Consider the following 18,791-nt stretch of genomic DNA (forward strand, 5'->3'; position numbering starts at 1 on the left):
CCCAACACACACTTTTTCTAGAAACTATGGCTTAGAAGTGCCAGTGCAGTTGATACCAGAGCACCCATGTGTGCACAAGGACCCTTTATCATCTGTGTCTTTCTCTCAAAGGCATATAAACACAATCTCTTTAACACACACACACACACACACACACACACACACACACACACACACAGGCAGTTATACACACACTGTCTTTTGCGTCCTTATAAGAACACACTCTCACACACACACACACACACGCACACACGCTCATGCTGGCCCTGACTCTCGCACACCTCCATCATTACCAAAGTTGTCATGGCAACAACCTAGTTCCGGCTAGCATGGGGCTTGTATGTGGGCACACGGAGAGGGATGGAACCCCACAAAGCTTTGGGGCGCTGCCAAGGGACTCGGCCTCATCAAATAGCCCACTGTTCCCCCGCAGGTCCGACGGTGGCTAAAAATAAAGCCGGTCACCGCCTGGGAACTTTCTGAATTTGCCGTTGCATCATTAGTGTGCCATTGCGTTGGGATTTTTCTGGATGTTGGTGTTGTCATTGATGGCGCGAAGTGCTTCATAAGGGCTTTTTATGCTTATGTGGCCCGTTATGAAACTTTAACTCAGCCAGGGAGGGCCATGGGGAAGTGACTGCGTTGTTTTAATAGACTGTCTTTTCAACAAGGCTGTGTTTGTGTGTGTGTGTGTGTGTGTGTGTGTGTGAGAGCCCTGATTTATTCTCTTTTCCTCTTATATATACTCACCCCCACATGTACTGGAGGTACCCGCATGCACTCACTCACACACACACACACACGTACACGCACACGCACACGCGCACATGCACACACACGCTGCATAATCCCCCTCCAATTCCTTTTTTATGCAACACGATCAAAGACGATCACATGAAGACACAGGGGGGATTTTAGGGGAAACAAAAGGATTTCAGGAGCAGCTGAACGGCTGCCCAGCAGCTCCGTCTACTCTCGCTCCTGTACGTGTGTGTGTGTGTGTGTGTGTGTGTGTGTGTGTGTGTGTGTGTGTGTGTGTGTGTCAGGAGCACTGTTTTGGCAGACACTGAAAAAAACCCTTTGATCAGCGCTTAACAAAACTGGAACCTGTGGGTGTTTTGGAAATACAGGGATCACGCTAATAGAAACCATAAACACCTTTGGGTGCTGTGTTCAGAAGAGGCCGGGTGCTGGGGTTTGTTTTATTTCTTGCATGCGAGACAAAGACTAGATAAAAGTCCTGAAGGCGAGACAAAGGCATACGTGCCCAGGAGGTCACAGGTTTGGATCCTGCAGAGCATGCCCCCGGGCAAGGCATTCAACACTGGCCTGAACATGCAACCTAGTGGAGCTGCTCTCTTTCCAACCACACCAGAGCCCTGACGAACAATTCCTACTTTGCTTCGTCTTTATGTCTCTGTATATGAAGTCCCTAACCACACCGTTCTGGCTCCTTCTACCGATCGCTCAGAAGCTGCTACCGGAGGTATATTACATAATGAATAGTCTAAGACTTGTTGTGTAATGCCAATAACGTTGCCCACTTGGCATTCCATTGCAGCCTGGTCATCCTGAAAGGGGGATCCCACTGTTTGTGACTCCTTCTCCAGATTTCTTCCCTTTTTAGTCTTCTCCCGAGTGTTTTTTTTGTGGGTGTTAAGACTCTGAGATGCTATTGATTTTGACGTCAAATGTGTGCCTGCAAAGCCTTCGGGGACTGTTTTTACAAGTAATACAAATACATCTTGGTTGACTTGGTTTAGTTAATTTGATTGCATAATGTAGGGCTGGATGCAAAAGCAAGCCTTTGTGCAAACACTCACCCTCTTGCGGCTTCAAACAGCTACAGTATAACAGAGTTATCGCAGCAGTTCTTGATAATTAATAAACAGTTGCATTGCAGGGTGACAAGTCAAACTCCACTTGCAGACTAACTCTGTCCTAGATGCAATAGCATACAAAAACACTCTGCCTTGTGCGTCCAGCTTGCTGACGCCACAGGTTTAAAAAAATAATAATAAAATTGCTACTGTGCATGCCCCGAAACGTGCATCATTAATGTTTGATCATAATTAGTGGAAAGGGAGCGGTTTGTAAATGTAGTGGGCAAACTCCCAAGCGTACAAGTCTGCAACTGCATCGAGTGTGGCTGGGCAAACAGAAGACGTGACAGAGAGCAGGACGAGATCGTCACTGCTCCTTGAGAGAAAAGGGAGTGTTGCCCTGATAAGCTTTTGTAAGGTAATTATACGGAAATACTGTGTGCTTAGGCTTTCTATTTGTCCTACTGAACCTCTGTATTGACTTGAAATTGCAATGCAATGAGATGCCTCTTGTTTGAAAAAGGGATTTCACCTACTCTGACCAAACATGAAATTCCACTTCCCATTGATAGTGCGGAGCTATTTACAAAGCCTAAATGGAAAGGTTTGCCGTTCTTCAACCCAGGCCTTAAAGGAGACCTATTATGCTCCTTTTTACACAACTAAATACAGGACTTTGAGGTCCCCAAAAGTTTTTCAAGTTTTTTGCTGAAAACACGACTCAGATTATTGCATTCTAGCCATTCTAACATCCCTCCGAATCCATCGTTTTCCCGGGAGTGGAAGGAGCCACCGTCCCGAAAGCCCTGAATTCTGTGAGCCAAAGGGGTTTGAGCACAAGCTCTATAAGTCCTTATAAGTCCACTAAAATCTGTTTCTTAACAAATTTGAGTAAATTTGAGTGAGCATTGAAAATGTTGAAATCGGGCAGCTCACAATATATGGACAGTCTTTATGTCACATCAAATCTTTTTTGAAAACTTTGCATTTTTTCCAGGTTTTTCAAGGATTTATCGACCACCACTTAGAGAGCAGTGCCGCCTCTTATGATAACCTACTGTAACCAACATTGGGCTTTGGATTTGTTGTGGCAATTGCAAACGGAAGTTCGGAAGTAAATAAAATGTGATATTACACTAAATAAACAAAGAGAATACACATGGACGCATGTGATGATAAAGGGATTCAATTAATATTTGCAATTTATTTGACGGCTTAAACTTTTGACCCGGCGGACGGCATTCAAGCACGGCGAGAGGCTGCAACAGAAAGATAAGCGGTAAAGAAGCGAGGTTGCGCTATGATATCAACCGACATTCTTCTTTATCGGGCCTGGGTTGAAAAATGGCGAAGCCGTCCCTTAAGCCGCAGGACATATCACCTCTCTGCTTTAAGAAAGAGTGTAAAAACAGAACCGGTCTTGGGGTGGACGGGATGGATGTCCCGCATGCTTTTTCATTTTTTTTGTCCGATTGGCACGGTGCACGGTGGCAATATCCCTGCAGGTGTGGGGGCGTGCCTCCCGCCCGACCCCTGTTGCCTGAATTCCCCGTCACACCGTCACAACCCAACGTCGACGGGACGAACGCTTCGACTCTTTTTTTTTGTTTTTTAATTTTTTTTTAAAGATCGGTTCTCGACGAGTCGCTTCGGTTTTCCCGGAGAGGAGGGAGACTTCGGATGAACGATCGAACGAGAGTCAGAAGAGTCGGCCGGCTGTGATTCTGTCAAAAGAAAAAACAACAAAAAAAAAAAATCACTTATCTATTTGATTATTTCATTTATATATCATCAGTTATGTTTAAACGATTTCCCTGCACCCATTAAGTCCTCTGTGACTCTTGCGCGTTCGTGCCTGGGCACGCTGCTCCTCTCGTTCGGGATCGCATCCACTGGGTCGCGGACGGGTCGACTCCCCGAAGAACGAATCGGTCCCGCGTCGCGCCAGGAGCCAGGGGTGCTGGCGGCGGCGGCGGCGGCGGCGGCGGCGTCTCGCAGGTCCCCTCAGCTCAGCCCGCCGCGAACCGCGAAGATGTGATTTTCCAAGACGCCCTCCGGGATCACGGCGAGCCTGCTCGGGTTTTGAGGCGGGGGGGAGACGTCTCGCCGAGGAGCCCAGGTAGGAGAAGCGACCCGGGGCGATTTCGCGGGGAGATGTGCAGTTGAAATCGAACCGCGGAACAGAAAGGAGGCACCGCGCTCTTCGCGACGGGAGATTGCGCCGGTGGTGGTGGTGGTGGTGGTGGTGGTGGTGGTGGTGGTGGGGGGGGGGGGGGGTGGAGGTGGGGGTTTGGGAGCGAAAGGCTTTTTCTTTTATTGAACAGCTCCGTTTAGATCCAGTGGATCCAGATCCAGCAACTTTGCAAGTTATTGAATCTGCATCCCGGCGTGTTTAATGTGGAACGAGTGCATCCTTTGGTCAAACGGAGCAGAGAATCAAATCAAAGAAAGCAAAATGTATATAAGCAAAATAAGTCAAGTATGTATGCATGTATGTATGCATGTATGTATGCATGTATGTATGCATGTGTGTACATTATGTATGTATGTTTGTATGTATGTATTTATGTTCAAGTTCAAGTTCAAGAGATTATTTGTCACATACATACACATACGGTCATACATATATGGAGTGAAATGTCATGACACCCGGTGATCATGACATGTGTATGCATGTATGTACAGTACGTATGTATGCATTTATCTACAGTATGCATGCATGTATGTATGTATGTATGTATGTATGTATGTATGTATGCATGCATGCATGTATGTACATTATGTATGTGTGTATGCATGTATCTACAGTATGTATGTATGTATGTATGTATGTATGCATGTATGTACATTATGTATGTATGTATGCATGTATCCACAGTATGTATGTATGCATGCATGTATGTACAGTATGTATGTACAGTATGTACAGTAATGCAATAAGCAATATTTTAAGCTTATCTTTGTTGACAATACTGTATCCATAAGCTGTGTATTTATTGGCTCTATCAGAATATGGATCACACCACAGACAGGATTTGGTGATTGTGTCTGAGGTTTGACAAAAACGCTTTTTTACAAATAAAGAATCCCATCCCGACCCACTGAAGTGGCGCAAAAGCTGATTTCGGGGCTGCCACAGCACTTTTTAAGTCGGTTTGTGCCAGACTCAGACTGGATTGAAAAAGAAAAGCCACCGAGATGTAGTTTGGCTCAGTCAGACGGTTCCTCCCATGAAAAGCGAACCGGGGGCTCTGACTCTGTGCCAACTTGGGTCCACTAGAGAAAGATTCTGTCCCGTTTGTTCAATGTTGCCTGGATACATGAAAAAGATCGACGCCACAGTGGTTTTCCCTAAACAGTTGAGCTGAACGCTCACTGCTTACAAATTTGCCAAACATTTGAACTGATTAACATTTTTTTTGACAAGCTGGTGGCGCCCACAAGAAAAAAAAAAAAATATATATATATAAAATAAAAAACTTTTACACCAAGGATCTGCAATTTGACAGGCATTCCTCCACAAACTCCCATTTGATAAGATGTTGTCTCTGGGATCCCAGTCAGAGAAGATTTTTTATTGTTGGATATGAGTTAGTGCAATGTTTAAGTACTGCTGGGGTCCCCCTGGAACCCCCTGATGGACCCGTGGGGGGGCCCCGGACCCCACGTTAAAAACCACTGTGATAGAGGTGGGGGTATTGAAATCAATAGAAATACTTTTTGATGACTCAAGTAAAAAAACAAAAAAAAACAGGTTAATTAATAATAAGAAAGAAAGAACCAGTTGCTTATATTGGAATATTAGACTGTGCAAATATTCACATCAAGTCATGCAACACGATCAAATACGCGCTACCCAAGCGTTTTCTCACACCAAGTCAGACTGGATGCAATATCAGACTCAATACGAAGAGCAAAGAAGTTATTACTATCTCTTTACTTTGACTCGTGAAGGGGATACTCCAGGTCCTTTGGGGGAACTTTGTTGCCCAGCTTACCCAGGCTCAGACAAGAAGGTCGATACCAATTTCACGCCTGCGTGTCCCGGGGGTAGCGCACCGGGGTAGCGCCGATGGGCCGAGCGCTAACCACGTTAGCCCAGTGCATGGCTGCAGATGGGATCAACTAGCCTGGCCCCTGTGAAACAGGGGGAACGCGTCTTCCAGCGTCTCAAAAGCTGAGTCATTTAAGCGATAGTCGGAAGAAGAGGGAGACGGAGTGAGAATAAAGAAGAAGTAGGAATAAAAACATAAAAACAAGATCTTGGACTGGCCCTTCAGCAGTCAGCGAGCCAATAAGACCGTCATTTCAATTGGCAAAGTGATTCTACATGCACGCTTGAATTAGGATGATAAAACACGTTGGAACAGGTGGATCTAGTCTTAAGTCAGCTAATTAATATCAGGGTTTTTGTTTTTTTTTGAACAGAAATCCAAATCCGTAATGGTTCTTGTTTTTTAACGTGCCAAGTCATTGTGATGGAGGATAACAGTTGTTTGCAGAAACTCTGGCCAGATTCCCTTTGAAGATGTTCGGGAAAGGGGCGGCAGATGGCTTTTCCTATCTATCTGAGGTGGCGTTTTTTTTTTGTTTTTTTTCTGCCTCCATGAAAGAGCCTCAAACAGGGGGAGAGAGAATGTCTTTGAATATTTTCGCGCCGAATTTGCCTCGTCCACATTGGCACCGAAATCACAAAATAAATCCCAGGAAGTACTTAAAAAAAACAAACGAAAAAAACCCCATTATGTCGTCATCCGAGAACTATACCTCAATGACGATTCGCTGTTGACCCCGAGCGAATGATCGAGATATCGGGACAGCGTGACTTAAAATCGTTATATTTTATCGTTTCAAATTTAACAAGAAATACGGTGTGTGTGATCATATTTCCTGCTAGTACATAAACTCTCTACTCAAGATAGGTTATCTCTTATTATTATTATTATTGTGACGACATACTCTCTGCAGTCAAACAGTCAAAGTCCATCCTGTTGCTGTTCTGGGCAGCTGCCAGTCACTACCATAGAAGACTGCGGTTGTATAATATTGTGATTTGGCAGCATTGCTTTATCACCAAGTTAGGATTTTCAACAGTGGAATTTTTCGATGGCCAGGAATTTTAAACATTTCGTCCTTAGTTTGTGTGATTGTTGATTTCTACGCCTGTTTCCCATATCAGACGTTTAAAGGTCACCTCGGTGGGTCAGTTTTCTTTCCAAAATTTTAGTTGACAATCAATTGTAATACAAATATTGGGATTGACAATCCAATTGTCCTCTGAGCACAGCGGATGGAAACTGGTCAAATTCGCGTTGTATTTGCCGGGACATATCCAACATCGATCTCAAGTTTCCTTAATGTTTGGGACACAAAGTAACACGTTCACACTTAACTGGATTCCCAATACCTTCCATGTAAGACTTGCACTTCTTTCTTCAAATGCGCAACGCAAGAAGCGCCCGTTGCTTGGAGAAGCTTCTGGGGGGACGCGTCGGCCGACTGAGCCGCCACCCGGGGAAGGTTACGGCCCTTGACCTTTGCAAGCGAGAGGGGGAGACGAGGGAGGAGGGGGGCCCGTCAGCAGAAAGAGGATACTCCGTCGCTCTCTCTCTCTCTCTCTCGGCAGAAACACCTCTCCAAGGTCCTCTGCGACCGTCTCCATTTGTGTGTGTGTGTGTGTGTGTGTGTGTGTGTGTGTGTGCGTGTGCGCCAGACCGCTCGGTCCTTAACCATGTGGCTGTCTAGTGTGAGAGCAGCTTGTGTTTGGAGAGAGAGAGAGAGAGAGAGGTGGCTGGCGTCCAAACATGGCAGAACACTGACGATGTTCAGAGTGCACACACATGCACACACACACACACTGGATAGACGGACCGAGGCGGAGACAGACAGACGGGGAGCAAGCGCACTTCTCATTTCTCGTGCACATTTCTGTCGTCCTAAATGTCTGTTTCCATGCTTTCTTTTATCTCGTCTTCGTTCTCTCTCTCTCTCTCTCTCTCTCTCTCCCTTTGTCGCTCTCGTTTAGCTCAGCCCGGGCCAATACAGCGCCAGAGAGAGAGGGAGAGACAGCGGTGTGCCCTCCCGCTTGGATGTTGTAATGGAATGAAATCATGTTAATTCTCGCACTTCCACCCTGCAGGCACGTGGCCGCACTGCACCCAGCGGACCACTTCAGACGCAAGTGGCTTTTCCCACGCAACGCCGGGTAATGATAATAATAAGCTGCTTTCTCTCCGCCGCCGCATTGAGCGGTCGCTCGGAACGACCTATGAGGGCAGATGCCGTCGTGCGCCTGATTTGTGATAGAGACTTGGCGAACGGTGGGGACACACCAAAATACTTGAAAAGAAACGCGCTCTGGCGGGGCGATATTGAAAAAATCGCAAATACCTTTTTTGGACAAATACCTCGGTATCGATAATTTGATGACATTTTGGTGATGGCTATTGGTGCTTTCATAAGATATTTATTCACAAGGGATCTCCGTAAGATTTTCTGAGTATCTTCGAAAATTATTTTGGTGTATACTAGGGTGTATACTGGTCACGCTCAATGCTTCCGCAAAGACACCTTTTTTTTATGTTCATCATGGAACTACTTGGATGCAATATGTTGGCAATGAACTGCTGCTCTATATAAGGATGTGAAGGGATAAATGAAGTTTTTAATAGCTTTTAATAGAGAAATACTATCTATGCCCTTTAACTTTGTAAAATATTAACAGGGACGTCAAAAAGTATTTTTAAAATTTTATTTAGACTTTAATTATTTTATTAAACTTTTTATTGTTTTTCTTTTATTATTTTTTAATCCTATTCATTTATCTTAATAAATGTTATTGTTGTTTTATTATAATTATTATTATTATTTTATTTATTATTTATTTTTATTTTATTTTTATTGCCTTCGTTGTACACTCCTAGGGTTGAACTGACAACCCGTGGCTCCGTACCATTGAACCGGTGTAGCCTACGGTGTACTGTGCCACCAAGCCACCTATTGAGGGTTAATTAATCTACCGTCAGCAACGTGCCAGCTGAGATTCCATGTATGTGCAGACATCATGGCGAATGATGAACGGATTCCGATACATTTATTCAAATTCGGGAAAGTATGCTAAGGTGCCGAAAGAAACACTCTTCCTTGCGTGGTGACTGCTGGAATGGACCGAGGGGAGTTTTTAAGTGTGTGTGTGTGTGTGTGTGTGTGTGTGTGTGTGTGTGTGTGTGTGTGTGTGTGTGTGTGTGTGTGTGTGTGTGTGTGTGTGTGTGTGTGTGTGTGTGTGTGTGTGTGTTCTGAACGAACAAACAAATATGATGGCTTCCTGGCACACACACACACACACGCACACACACAGTGTAGCCCCTGCAGTCATTGACCCCATAGGTCCTGTGAACACCACACCACTAAGAGTTTCAACATGTAGAGGGGGATGGTCTCTCTTTTTTTCTGTATACTTATACCTGGAAACTATAATGTGCTTTATGACATTGGATACCTCCCCTTTGCATTATTTAACAGCAGGCACTCTGGTGTTATAGCCCTATATCCATCCTCTCGTCCTGATTCGTAAACAGGCAGTCGTGCGGTAGAGTTGAATTTCCGCGGTGTTGAAGCTGTAAATTATTTTATGGGAGAATAATAGAGGAAAAAGTGTGACTCTGCCTGCGTCTGAGGAAGAGCTACACGGCTCGAGCTGGAAATGTCACAGTGATTTACAGCTCCATCCTTTTTTATGTTCTGTGAAGGGGCCATTTTTTATTCATTTCAGTGCAACTGCAGTTGTGGCCTGACGTGAAATACAGTCAAATGGAAGATGGTGATTGTGTCTGACTTCTCTGCACTCTCCTCAGTGAATAAAACTCTTGTTCCAAAAGGCCCGCTGCGCTCGGTTTTGCCCCATTTCCAAAATAGATTTTCCCAAGCCTTGCTACGATACACTACGCAGGCAATATAAGAATGTCTTCATACAGTAAGCAGCTCATGTTGGTACAACAAAACTCCTCTCCTCTCCATGTCCCTGATCTGAGACCAAAACAAAGTGTCGGGGAGGGTTTTTGGGCGGTTGCACGGTGTTGTGGAGTGCTGACGTAGGCACGGTGGGACGTAGCCATCTGGCCAACGAATAAATACCTTTTCAAGAGTTTTCCGCTCAATTAGCTGCGAGGTTGAAAAGTTGTCCTGTGACGAGCAGAGGGTTGCTCAGTGGAAGGCTTTAGTCAGCGTGCAGGTTGGGTCGATGTGATTGCAAGAGAATAGACGAATCCACTCGAGAATCATCATTCTTTTCCATTGCGCTGTCACCTTTCAGGGTGGCAGTATTAATGTCAGCACTGTTAGGAAGGATTCACTCGCGTTCAATTCCCTGTTGGTTAGGTTGTCCTGCAGCAGCGGCCCACCCATGGTGGATATACAAACAGAGTGAGGACCCCCTAGGTTTTTTTATTTTTATAAAATGTTGTGTATTTTATGACTGATAACATTCGTAACACTAACATAACATAGTAATAACATAACATAAGACACATAACACATTACTGATTACTGACATAAAAGAAACGTCGCTGTTCTGGTGTTACTGGCTGAAGTTTACTCAATACATTTTTTTGTCTCTAATACATTTTTCTAAAATTGTAGACAAAACAATTTCCATATAAAAAAAAATAAAAAATTGCCGGACCCCCTGCAGTACCTCCGGCTGAAGACCACTGCATTAGAACCCAGACCCCCATTTGATAAGATTTATTTAGTCCAAACCTCCATACTTCTCTATACTGTAGTTACAGGGATATGACAGTGAAAGTCGAATCTAAACAATCATTATTGTATTATTCTGTACTGGTGCAATCCTTTTGTAAATAAATAAAAAATGATAAAGATGAATAATTTTGCTGGGGACCCCCAAGAACCTCTTGAAGGTCCCCTTTAGGGTCCGCGAACCCTGTTGAGACCCCCTGTCCCACAGTATAGTGATACTGTATCCCAATGTGACACTGAAACGCGTTATATTATCCATAATGTATTTAGTATAAATACATAATGTTGTTAGACAGTCCCTACCTGCTCATTAACTGGCTCCAAGTCGTGGCACCGGCTCAAAACAGACGCTGCTAATGTGTGCTCTGTGCAGTCGAGCTTCTAACCTATTTAGATGCAGCCTACTTTTGGAGTCCACTTTGATCTTGCGCTGTTTTGATTCAGCATCGAAGATCTGAAAGTGATTTACATCAGCCGGGAAAAAAAAAAAGCAAAAAAAAAAAAAGCCCTCAGCCGTTTCTGGCAGCGATAGGGGTTTACTTACTGCCGGCTTTGACGCGGGAATCCCACAGTGGGTGATTATGGTACCATTGTTTTTTTTTTTTTTTTTTTCTCTCTCGCCTTGCTTAAAGACACAAACTGACTCATTCGGTGGTTGCCCGGGATACATCTTGACAAGCTCAGGACGGAGCCTATTATCCATCAGGAGGCGCCCTCCTGGACTCAATTGCCACATCCTGAAGGCTACATCGAAAGACGGGTGACGCAAGGCTAGTTTGGATGGATTTAAAGTCGCGCGCAACAGGTGTAGGCTCGGGACATGCATACCAAAAGTCATGCCTGTCGATGGCATCCAACAGTGGGAACACACGGAAAAAAAGGTGCAAACACATGGTTTTCCAAAATTCCATTGCGGGGTTAGGGAAAAGGGCAGGTGTGTCAATGTTGTAAAATACAACACATCTAGATAATAGGATTAAGTAGGCGGCGAAGCCAGGAAGTTCTGTTAAAAAGGTGTTGGGTAATTCCCGGTGAGTCAATGTCTTCGTTCTCATGCGTTCCACTCTCACTAGGTCCCCGCTGTACCGCCGTTGACCTCTGGTCGGTGTTAGCAGGCAGCGGCGGCGGCGGCGTCGCCATCCCGTGACCAAAGCCAGCATGAAGCAGTGGAGGAACCTGGCGATGGTGGGCATCCTGGCCTGGCTCCTCCTCTTCCTGTCCCAGCTCTCGCACTTCCTGGACCAGAGATCCTGGGTGGCGCTGCGGGCCCACTCCGTGGTTTCCAGCGCCTACCGCACAGAGATCCGCCGCTTGGCCTCGATCCAGACGGGAGGGAAGGGGGGACCTGGCGCCACTTCGGCCCTGCGAGGGTCCTCTAGTGTCCCTCCAGATGGGCCCAAGCGGGAGGCTCTGGGCAGGGTAGTCAGGACCAAGGACGCGGCCGCTTGGAACCCTGAGGAGGACGGGGAGTTGCGTTACCAGAGGAGGAGGATGAAGATAAGGATGGAGAGGGCGCGGAGGTGGAGCCTGCAAAACTGGGGACTGGACAGCCGCCAGGTTGTAGAACGCAGGGACCTGGAGGACAATGATTTATTTGTGTCCCGTTCCAAGGTGGTGGTGCAGAGGCTATGGAGGGGCAACGCCTCGGCGGGGATGCTCGGCTCCCGCCTCCAGAAAGCCCTGAAGGACTACCTGAGCTCCAACAAGCACCAAGTAGCCTTCAAGGGCGAGCGCAGGGAACTGAAGAGCAGCCATGAGGTACTGTGCGAGCTGAAGACGAAGGCCCGCCTGCGGACGCTGGATGGGAGCGAGGAGCCCTTTGCCAGCCTGGGCTGGTCCAAGCTGGTGCCCGCATGGCCTCTGGAGCAACTCCAGGAGTCGCAGTTCAACACGTGCGCTGTGGTCACTTCGGCTGGGGCCATCCTAAACTCTGCCCTTGGGGAGGAAATAGGTGAGAACGGACGCCTTCAATTCCTTCCTTTTTTTTTTTCTTCTTTTAATGAGTTTACTTTATTAATTTGAAAATTCTGAAAGACTGAAACCCACTGGCCTTCCTCAACAAACACCTTTTAAGTACCTTTGACTATGGCACTTAACTGCCAGCAGCTCCCAAGAAATTGCTTACACGAGCTGGTAAATGTGTGCTCCTGTCTCTGTGTGAAGGTGAAGGAGTGCACACACTTCTTATGTTGTTGGGAATAAAAGGAAACGATCACACAGCAATTATACCATTTACAACCTGTAGATACAATTCTGCTGTCATCTAGTGGCCTATGTAGGTAATGCTTTTTTCTTCATCAGATATTTTGTTTTGCTGATGAGATTTAAAACGGGTAACTATTATATAGCGGAGCCACAGAGACCAAATTAAAGAAAATACTGATGTTGTCTTTTTGATCAATTTCCACCCCCCTCTTCTATCCGGTGGTACATTTGCCAAGGTGGTACATTTGGGAGATTTTACAAAGCCAAAATTTTTTCTCAAAAGTGAACTTCAACAAAAGTCAGAACACAAAACTTATTGTACACTCCATCAGTCTCTGCTATGCGGAGAATGTGTGTAATGTAAAAATGGATGAAAAGGAGTCGGCCACATCTAAGTGAGAAACATCCCTCACCCCCTGAATGGACAGTTAATCTAATGACCTGACTTTTACACTTACACTTTTACACTTTACATCTTCATTACTAAATAATCATGGCGTCGAAGTAATGGGAGAACTTTAAAAGTCAGGACTCTTCCAGTTATTCACCCAGTTATTCCACAACAGTTGTGAATTTAGTGCGTTTGAAGAGAGAGTGTTGACTTCAGCCTGGTATTTTCAGGTTTGTGTGTGCGTCATCTTGGCGTGTTCATCGCTTCAGTTATGAGACTACCTCATTTGTCTCTGGGTTCCCACTCCCCTTTTCTCAGACTCCCACGATGCAGTGCTTCGCTTCAATGCGGCGCCCACAGAGGGCTTTGAGAGAGACGTGGGGCGCAAGACGACCATCCGCATCATCAACTCTCAGGTGGGGGCTGCCTTTCCTGTCTTAACCATCTGTACGTCTTCCTTCTTGTGAGAGATTAGTCAGAGACCAGGAAGTCCTGGACTAAGGTCGTGGAGGACGAGTCGGCTCCTTCTGTCTGGTCTCGATGCTGGTCTTAGTCCAGATCAACCTGCTCCACCTGGAGGCAACGCCCATTCATCCAAAGATAAACCTGCCTCTGGTCAGGTTTAATGTAAGCCTTCATTTAGGCCTGGATTAGCTCTTATCTTCCTTCTGGACTCGGGCAGACTAAGGTTGAATAAGTCTGAGCCTGTTTTACACCATGACTGAGAAAGGTAATTTCAGTTAGTCCAGATTAAACGTTTGATTTAGTCTAAGATTAGGCCTAATCTGGCATCATGCAATGGGCCATATCGCTCCCATTCGGTCATTAGCTGGAAGGCATGGGAAGGGTTATGACTGAATAACTGCTACAGCATGTTGTCATTGTGGTTTCTGCTTAAAGTCTCTATAAAGCAACAATAAATGTGTTCTGAGTTTGTCACACCACAGAAAAATGTGTTATTAATTAAAATTGTGGAGGGAAAAATAAAAAGGGCTGCACTCTCTGGTCTGAGACGCTGGGGGCGTCCACACCCGATGGCGGGAGAGGTGCAGCCTCTCTCAAGTAGGGGTGCAACGCATCACAAAACTCACGGTTCGGATCGTATCCCGGTTTTGAGTCACGGATCGGATCATTTTTTGTATCAGCAAAAAAAAATCTGGGATATTTGTTGCAGGACATGTGGTGGCGTGGTGGTGCTCCTCGGGCTCGCGCTGAGCCAGGGCAGCGCTCCGCCATCCGGGAGTGCACGGAGCCGGGTGAACCGCCAGACTCGGAAGGGAACAGAAAAGTAAATGAGACCGGCCTGTTATGTACGTTCTGGCATCCAGGGAAGATGCACTTGTGGGACGCAGGCGCCATAGATAGATATTAAACTGGTGTAGGCTCTAGTAATTCGCAATTGAGCAGGAGACCCACTGACGCTGCCATGCAAAGGCAGGCCGCCATGCGTCATCCAGCTCTGATTTAGGCTCGGCCCAAATAAACCCAGAACACAAAAATGCAAGAACACAATTCAGTACGACATTGTGCACAGTCGTTTCACGTGTTTTTCAGCGGTGACTTTTTAACATGTATAATTGGTTTGGAAACAAATCTCGGAATTTATTTTACAGGGACTTTAAGGTCACATGGTATGTTGTGGGTTGAGTCTTCTTCCATCTGTATAATGTCAATGTTCTTTCAAGCCATTAAATCGACACAAAGCCTCTCGCCACGAAATAAAAATGCACAGCGGGTTCCGTTGGGCGATGCAAAGATATGCTCAAACGCAAACACACAGGGCCACACATTTGTTTACACAGAGATACTGACACACAGACACAGACACACACACACACACACACACACACACACACCCAAACACAAACGTCAGGGCTTTTACAGTATGGCTATTGAGATCCCAATTTAATAGGCTTTTCTACCATAACAACTTTAACTGAATCACTTTGTCAACATTTATGTCCAACCGCACGCACACAGGGAGCCGGTCTTCCATCTGATCTGTGCTAATCTGCCATTATTGATCTTCTTATTCCACTGATGCATACAAGTAATGCTGAGGTACGCGGCGGGCTCCTCATTACCATTCTTCACACGCCTGTGAGTCGCTGTCAGACCGTGGGGCGTCGTGCGCTCCGCTCTTTCTGGCACTGCACAAACATCTGTTGTATATGATGAGGACCTGCATCATCACATTTATCATATTATCATGTTCACCACCTGATTGAGCAGCAAAGTGTGGCCCTGCATGCAGCGCTGGGAAGCAACCGGGACCTTCTCTATTGATTAAAATGTTGTTAAATAAACATTTGTATCTTACTCAAAGTATTTATTTTTTGAGAGAAGATAAGACACAAAGACTTTATCAATCCCTAAAGGGAAATTCCAGTGTTGCAGCAGCAATGACATCCATGACAAAACACACATAACTTTTGGTTATATGTTGTTTTTTGAATTAATTACAATTTATGGATATATAAACACATACAAACATACATAGATACATAAATACATACATATACACATATATGCATAAACACATACTGTATATACATATACATATATATATATATATATATGCACAGTATACACATACAAACATACACATATATATAGATACACATACATACACACATATATACATATGTGTATATACATATAAAATAACTACTGTACTATGCAAAATAAATAAAATAAAAATTGAATTTAAATAGAATTTAACAGTGCAAGTTACAGCTTAAAAGTGGAAATGAAATGTGAAGTAAATGTAAAATGTGCGTTGCCATTCAGCACAAGGCACAGAGGGGAGTCATTGTAGGTGGCTATTACGGTGGCAGGAATGACCTGCTGTAACGGTCCTCATTGCAGCGGAGCAGAAGGAGCCTCTCAGCCAAGGGCCGAAGACTCCGTTGTCTGAGCAGTGGGTTGTGTAGGGGCTGCGCAGTGTTGTCCATGATGCCGCGCAGCTTGTGCGACGTCCTTCTCTCCGCAACCAGCTCTGGGGGCTCCAGAGCGGCCCCAGCACAGTGGCAGCCTTCCTTGTCAGTTTGTTCAGTTACTTGGAGTCGCTGGCTCTAATGCTGCTGCCGGAACAGACGACTGCAAAGAAATCTGCACGAGCCACAACCGACTGGTCGAAAGATATGCGACATCTTTGCTGCACACACTGAAGGACCTGAGCTTCTTCAAGAAGTCTGCTCTGTCAATTCCTGTAGACATCCTCAGTGTTGCCTTCACAGTCCAGTCTGTTGTCCAGGTGAACGCCCAGGTACCTGTAACCCTCCACCACCTCCGCCTCTTCTCCTAGGATGGAAACGCTGTTCCTTGTCGTCCTGGTCCTCCTCCTTTAAAGATCCATTGTGTAGAATTTATGGAACGGACTTGGCAGAAATGGAATTTAAAATCTGTTTATATCTACAAAGGGAGCAAGTACGCTTCACGGAGGCCGCCATGTTGCACTGCCATGTTTCTATAGTAGCCCAGAAGGGACAAACCAGGGGTATTCAGTTGGCTGCGAGCTGCGACCTCACCACTAGATGTCACTAAACTCTACACACGGCACCTTTAGGGGCTTTGTACTTTTACGTGTATGACTACTGCAAATTTTTGAGTTGTATTGCCGTCAGATTTACTGTTTGATTTTAGGATTATTTTTCTATTTGTTTTTGTATAAACTGTTAGTGTTATGTTTAATGTTTTTGTCTTTAGGTTTATTGTCTGATAGTTTTTGTTTTTTTTCCTCATTTTAGGTTCAACTTTCTGATTCACTACTATTTTTCATTAGTTATCTTATCTTAAGACCAAATTTTTCTAGTTAATTTAATCTTTTTTTTTCCTGGGTCACTTTTATTTTTATTTATGTATGCAGTATAAATGTATATTTGTTTAGGTTTTATCAAGAGAAAGTTTATGGATGTGGTGAGGAAGGACATGCAGGCGGTTGGTGTAAGGGAGGAAGATGCGCAGAACAGAAGGTATTGGAGGCCACCCTTAACGGGAGCAGCCCGAAGAAGAAGAAGATATCTTCTTGCATATAATTAGGTTCAGTTTTTGTCCTGTCTGTCTGTCTGTCTGTCTGTCTGTCTGTCGAAAAATTATCTTATCATCTAGCTGTTCTGCAAGCGTTATTTATTTTTCCCAAACAGGTTTTTCATAGTAGCGATACAGTCTGTTTATGAAAAGGGTTAGATTAAGTTAGTGGTCAGTCCACACTTTTAAATTTAGAAGCCAACTCTTTGTGGGCAGAATGGTTCTTAACACACAAAGATTTTACTTTTAGAGCTTGAGCACTACTGGCATGAAGCACATTGGGTTCCAGTTGAATGGATGACCTTTACCCTCTCTGTTCATCATGTGTGTCTACTACCTGCTCTGTAGAGCGCTGACCTCAAAGCACAATTTCCTGTAGCCCGACGTAATATCTTCCGAATGTGACTGGATTTCACTTTAAAGCTGGACAACAAGTTACACAAGGAGAAACCACGTGTCTTTCACACCCTTGGGTCAGCGCCTTAGCCAGACCTCAAATCAATAAAGGAACTAATAACTCCTACATAGAAAATGGAGTTCAGAAAGGCTGTCTGAAGGCTTAATGTGGAGCATTAATCCTTCCTCTTCCTCCCTCCCCCAGATCCTGGCCAGACCGAAGCACCATTTCAACACCAGCTCTCTGTACTGGAACGTGACTCTGGTGGCGTGGGACCCAGCACCCTACTCCATCGACTTGCAAAAGGTATGTTTGTTGCCCCCTGGCAACCAGATTGGGGTCATTGGCCTGGTTGCCTCATAGTCAACCAGCATCTGTGTAGAAATCTCTCTATAGACCTATCTATTGATATCACTCAATAATCAAATTTTGACAGTCTTGGCAACCAACAGCTTATGCATGGTTCCCAACTCGGCAACCACATCCCAAGGTTAGTGTCGGGCCCTGAAGATGTTTTGATTAGAATAGAAACAACAGTCCGTTGTCAAACCACTTTTAAATGGGACCTATTATGCTCCTTTTCAACATGTTCATATAGGTCTCTGGGGTCCCTATAACATGTCTTTGAAGTTTTTTTGCTGAAAATACCACTCAGATTATGCATTCTAGCCATTCTCACATGCCTCTAAACCACCCTGTTCCAGCGCTGTCTGTTTAAATGGTTGGAGCCACCCTCCTGAGGCCCCTAGTCCTGTGAGCCAATGGGGTCTGTCTATTTACCATGTTTCATGTTTCATAACATGTTTTCTGAATTGACAGCTCATAGTAAGGTAACTGGGTTGTCTTATTTCAGAGTTTGTGTTTTAGAAGGCCCAACAGGGACCCAAATGAATGTGTACAAGCACTGAAAAAGTGAGTTTTTCATAAACGGTCCCCTTTTACCTGTTAAAAAAATAATAATAATAATAATAAAATGTCCAAAATGGTGAAACAAGTGAGAATATTGAAATATGGATTATGATGATATAGAATGGATCATTACCACTCAACTATGAAACAATTGTATCATTGAAATATATCATATCTTTTGTTCAAAAAATCCTTTGGCATTAAAGTAAATATGTGACCCACAGCAGTAAATCCCACATTGTCTAAAAGGTGCAGCCAAATAAATTGAAAAAGCCTTTCT

The 18,791-nt window shown here is 44.8% G+C and overlaps 1 protein-coding gene across 2 annotated transcripts in view; it reads left to right on the forward strand.

Annotated features, from left to right (window-relative positions):
* The first annotated feature begins 2,220 nt into the window (after positions 1–2,220).
* Positions 2,221–18,791, forward strand: part of LOC307227253 (beta-galactoside alpha-2,6-sialyltransferase 2-like) — a 36,904-nt gene continuing 20,333 nt past the window's right edge. Inside the window, exons 1-5 of one of the 2 annotated variants that reach the window (XM_079996519.1) lie at positions 2,221–2,241; positions 7,963–8,028; positions 11,654–12,531; positions 13,495–13,592; positions 17,807–17,908. In XM_079996519.1, coding sequence (XP_079852645.1) covers positions 11,739–12,531; positions 13,495–13,592; positions 17,807–17,908 — 993 coding nt within the window. In that variant the 5' untranslated portion in view covers positions 2,221–2,241; positions 7,963–8,028; positions 11,654–11,738. Of the gene's footprint in view, positions 2,242–3,831; positions 3,943–7,962; positions 8,029–11,653; positions 12,532–13,494; positions 13,593–17,806; positions 17,909–18,791 lie in introns of those variants that run through there. The other variant, XM_079996520.1, reaches the window with a different exon arrangement.

This window comes from Zeus faber (assembly GCF_960531495.2).
Source record: "Zeus faber genome assembly, chromosome: 2".
NCBI lineage: Eukaryota > Metazoa > Chordata > Actinopteri > Zeiformes > Zeidae > Zeus > Zeus faber.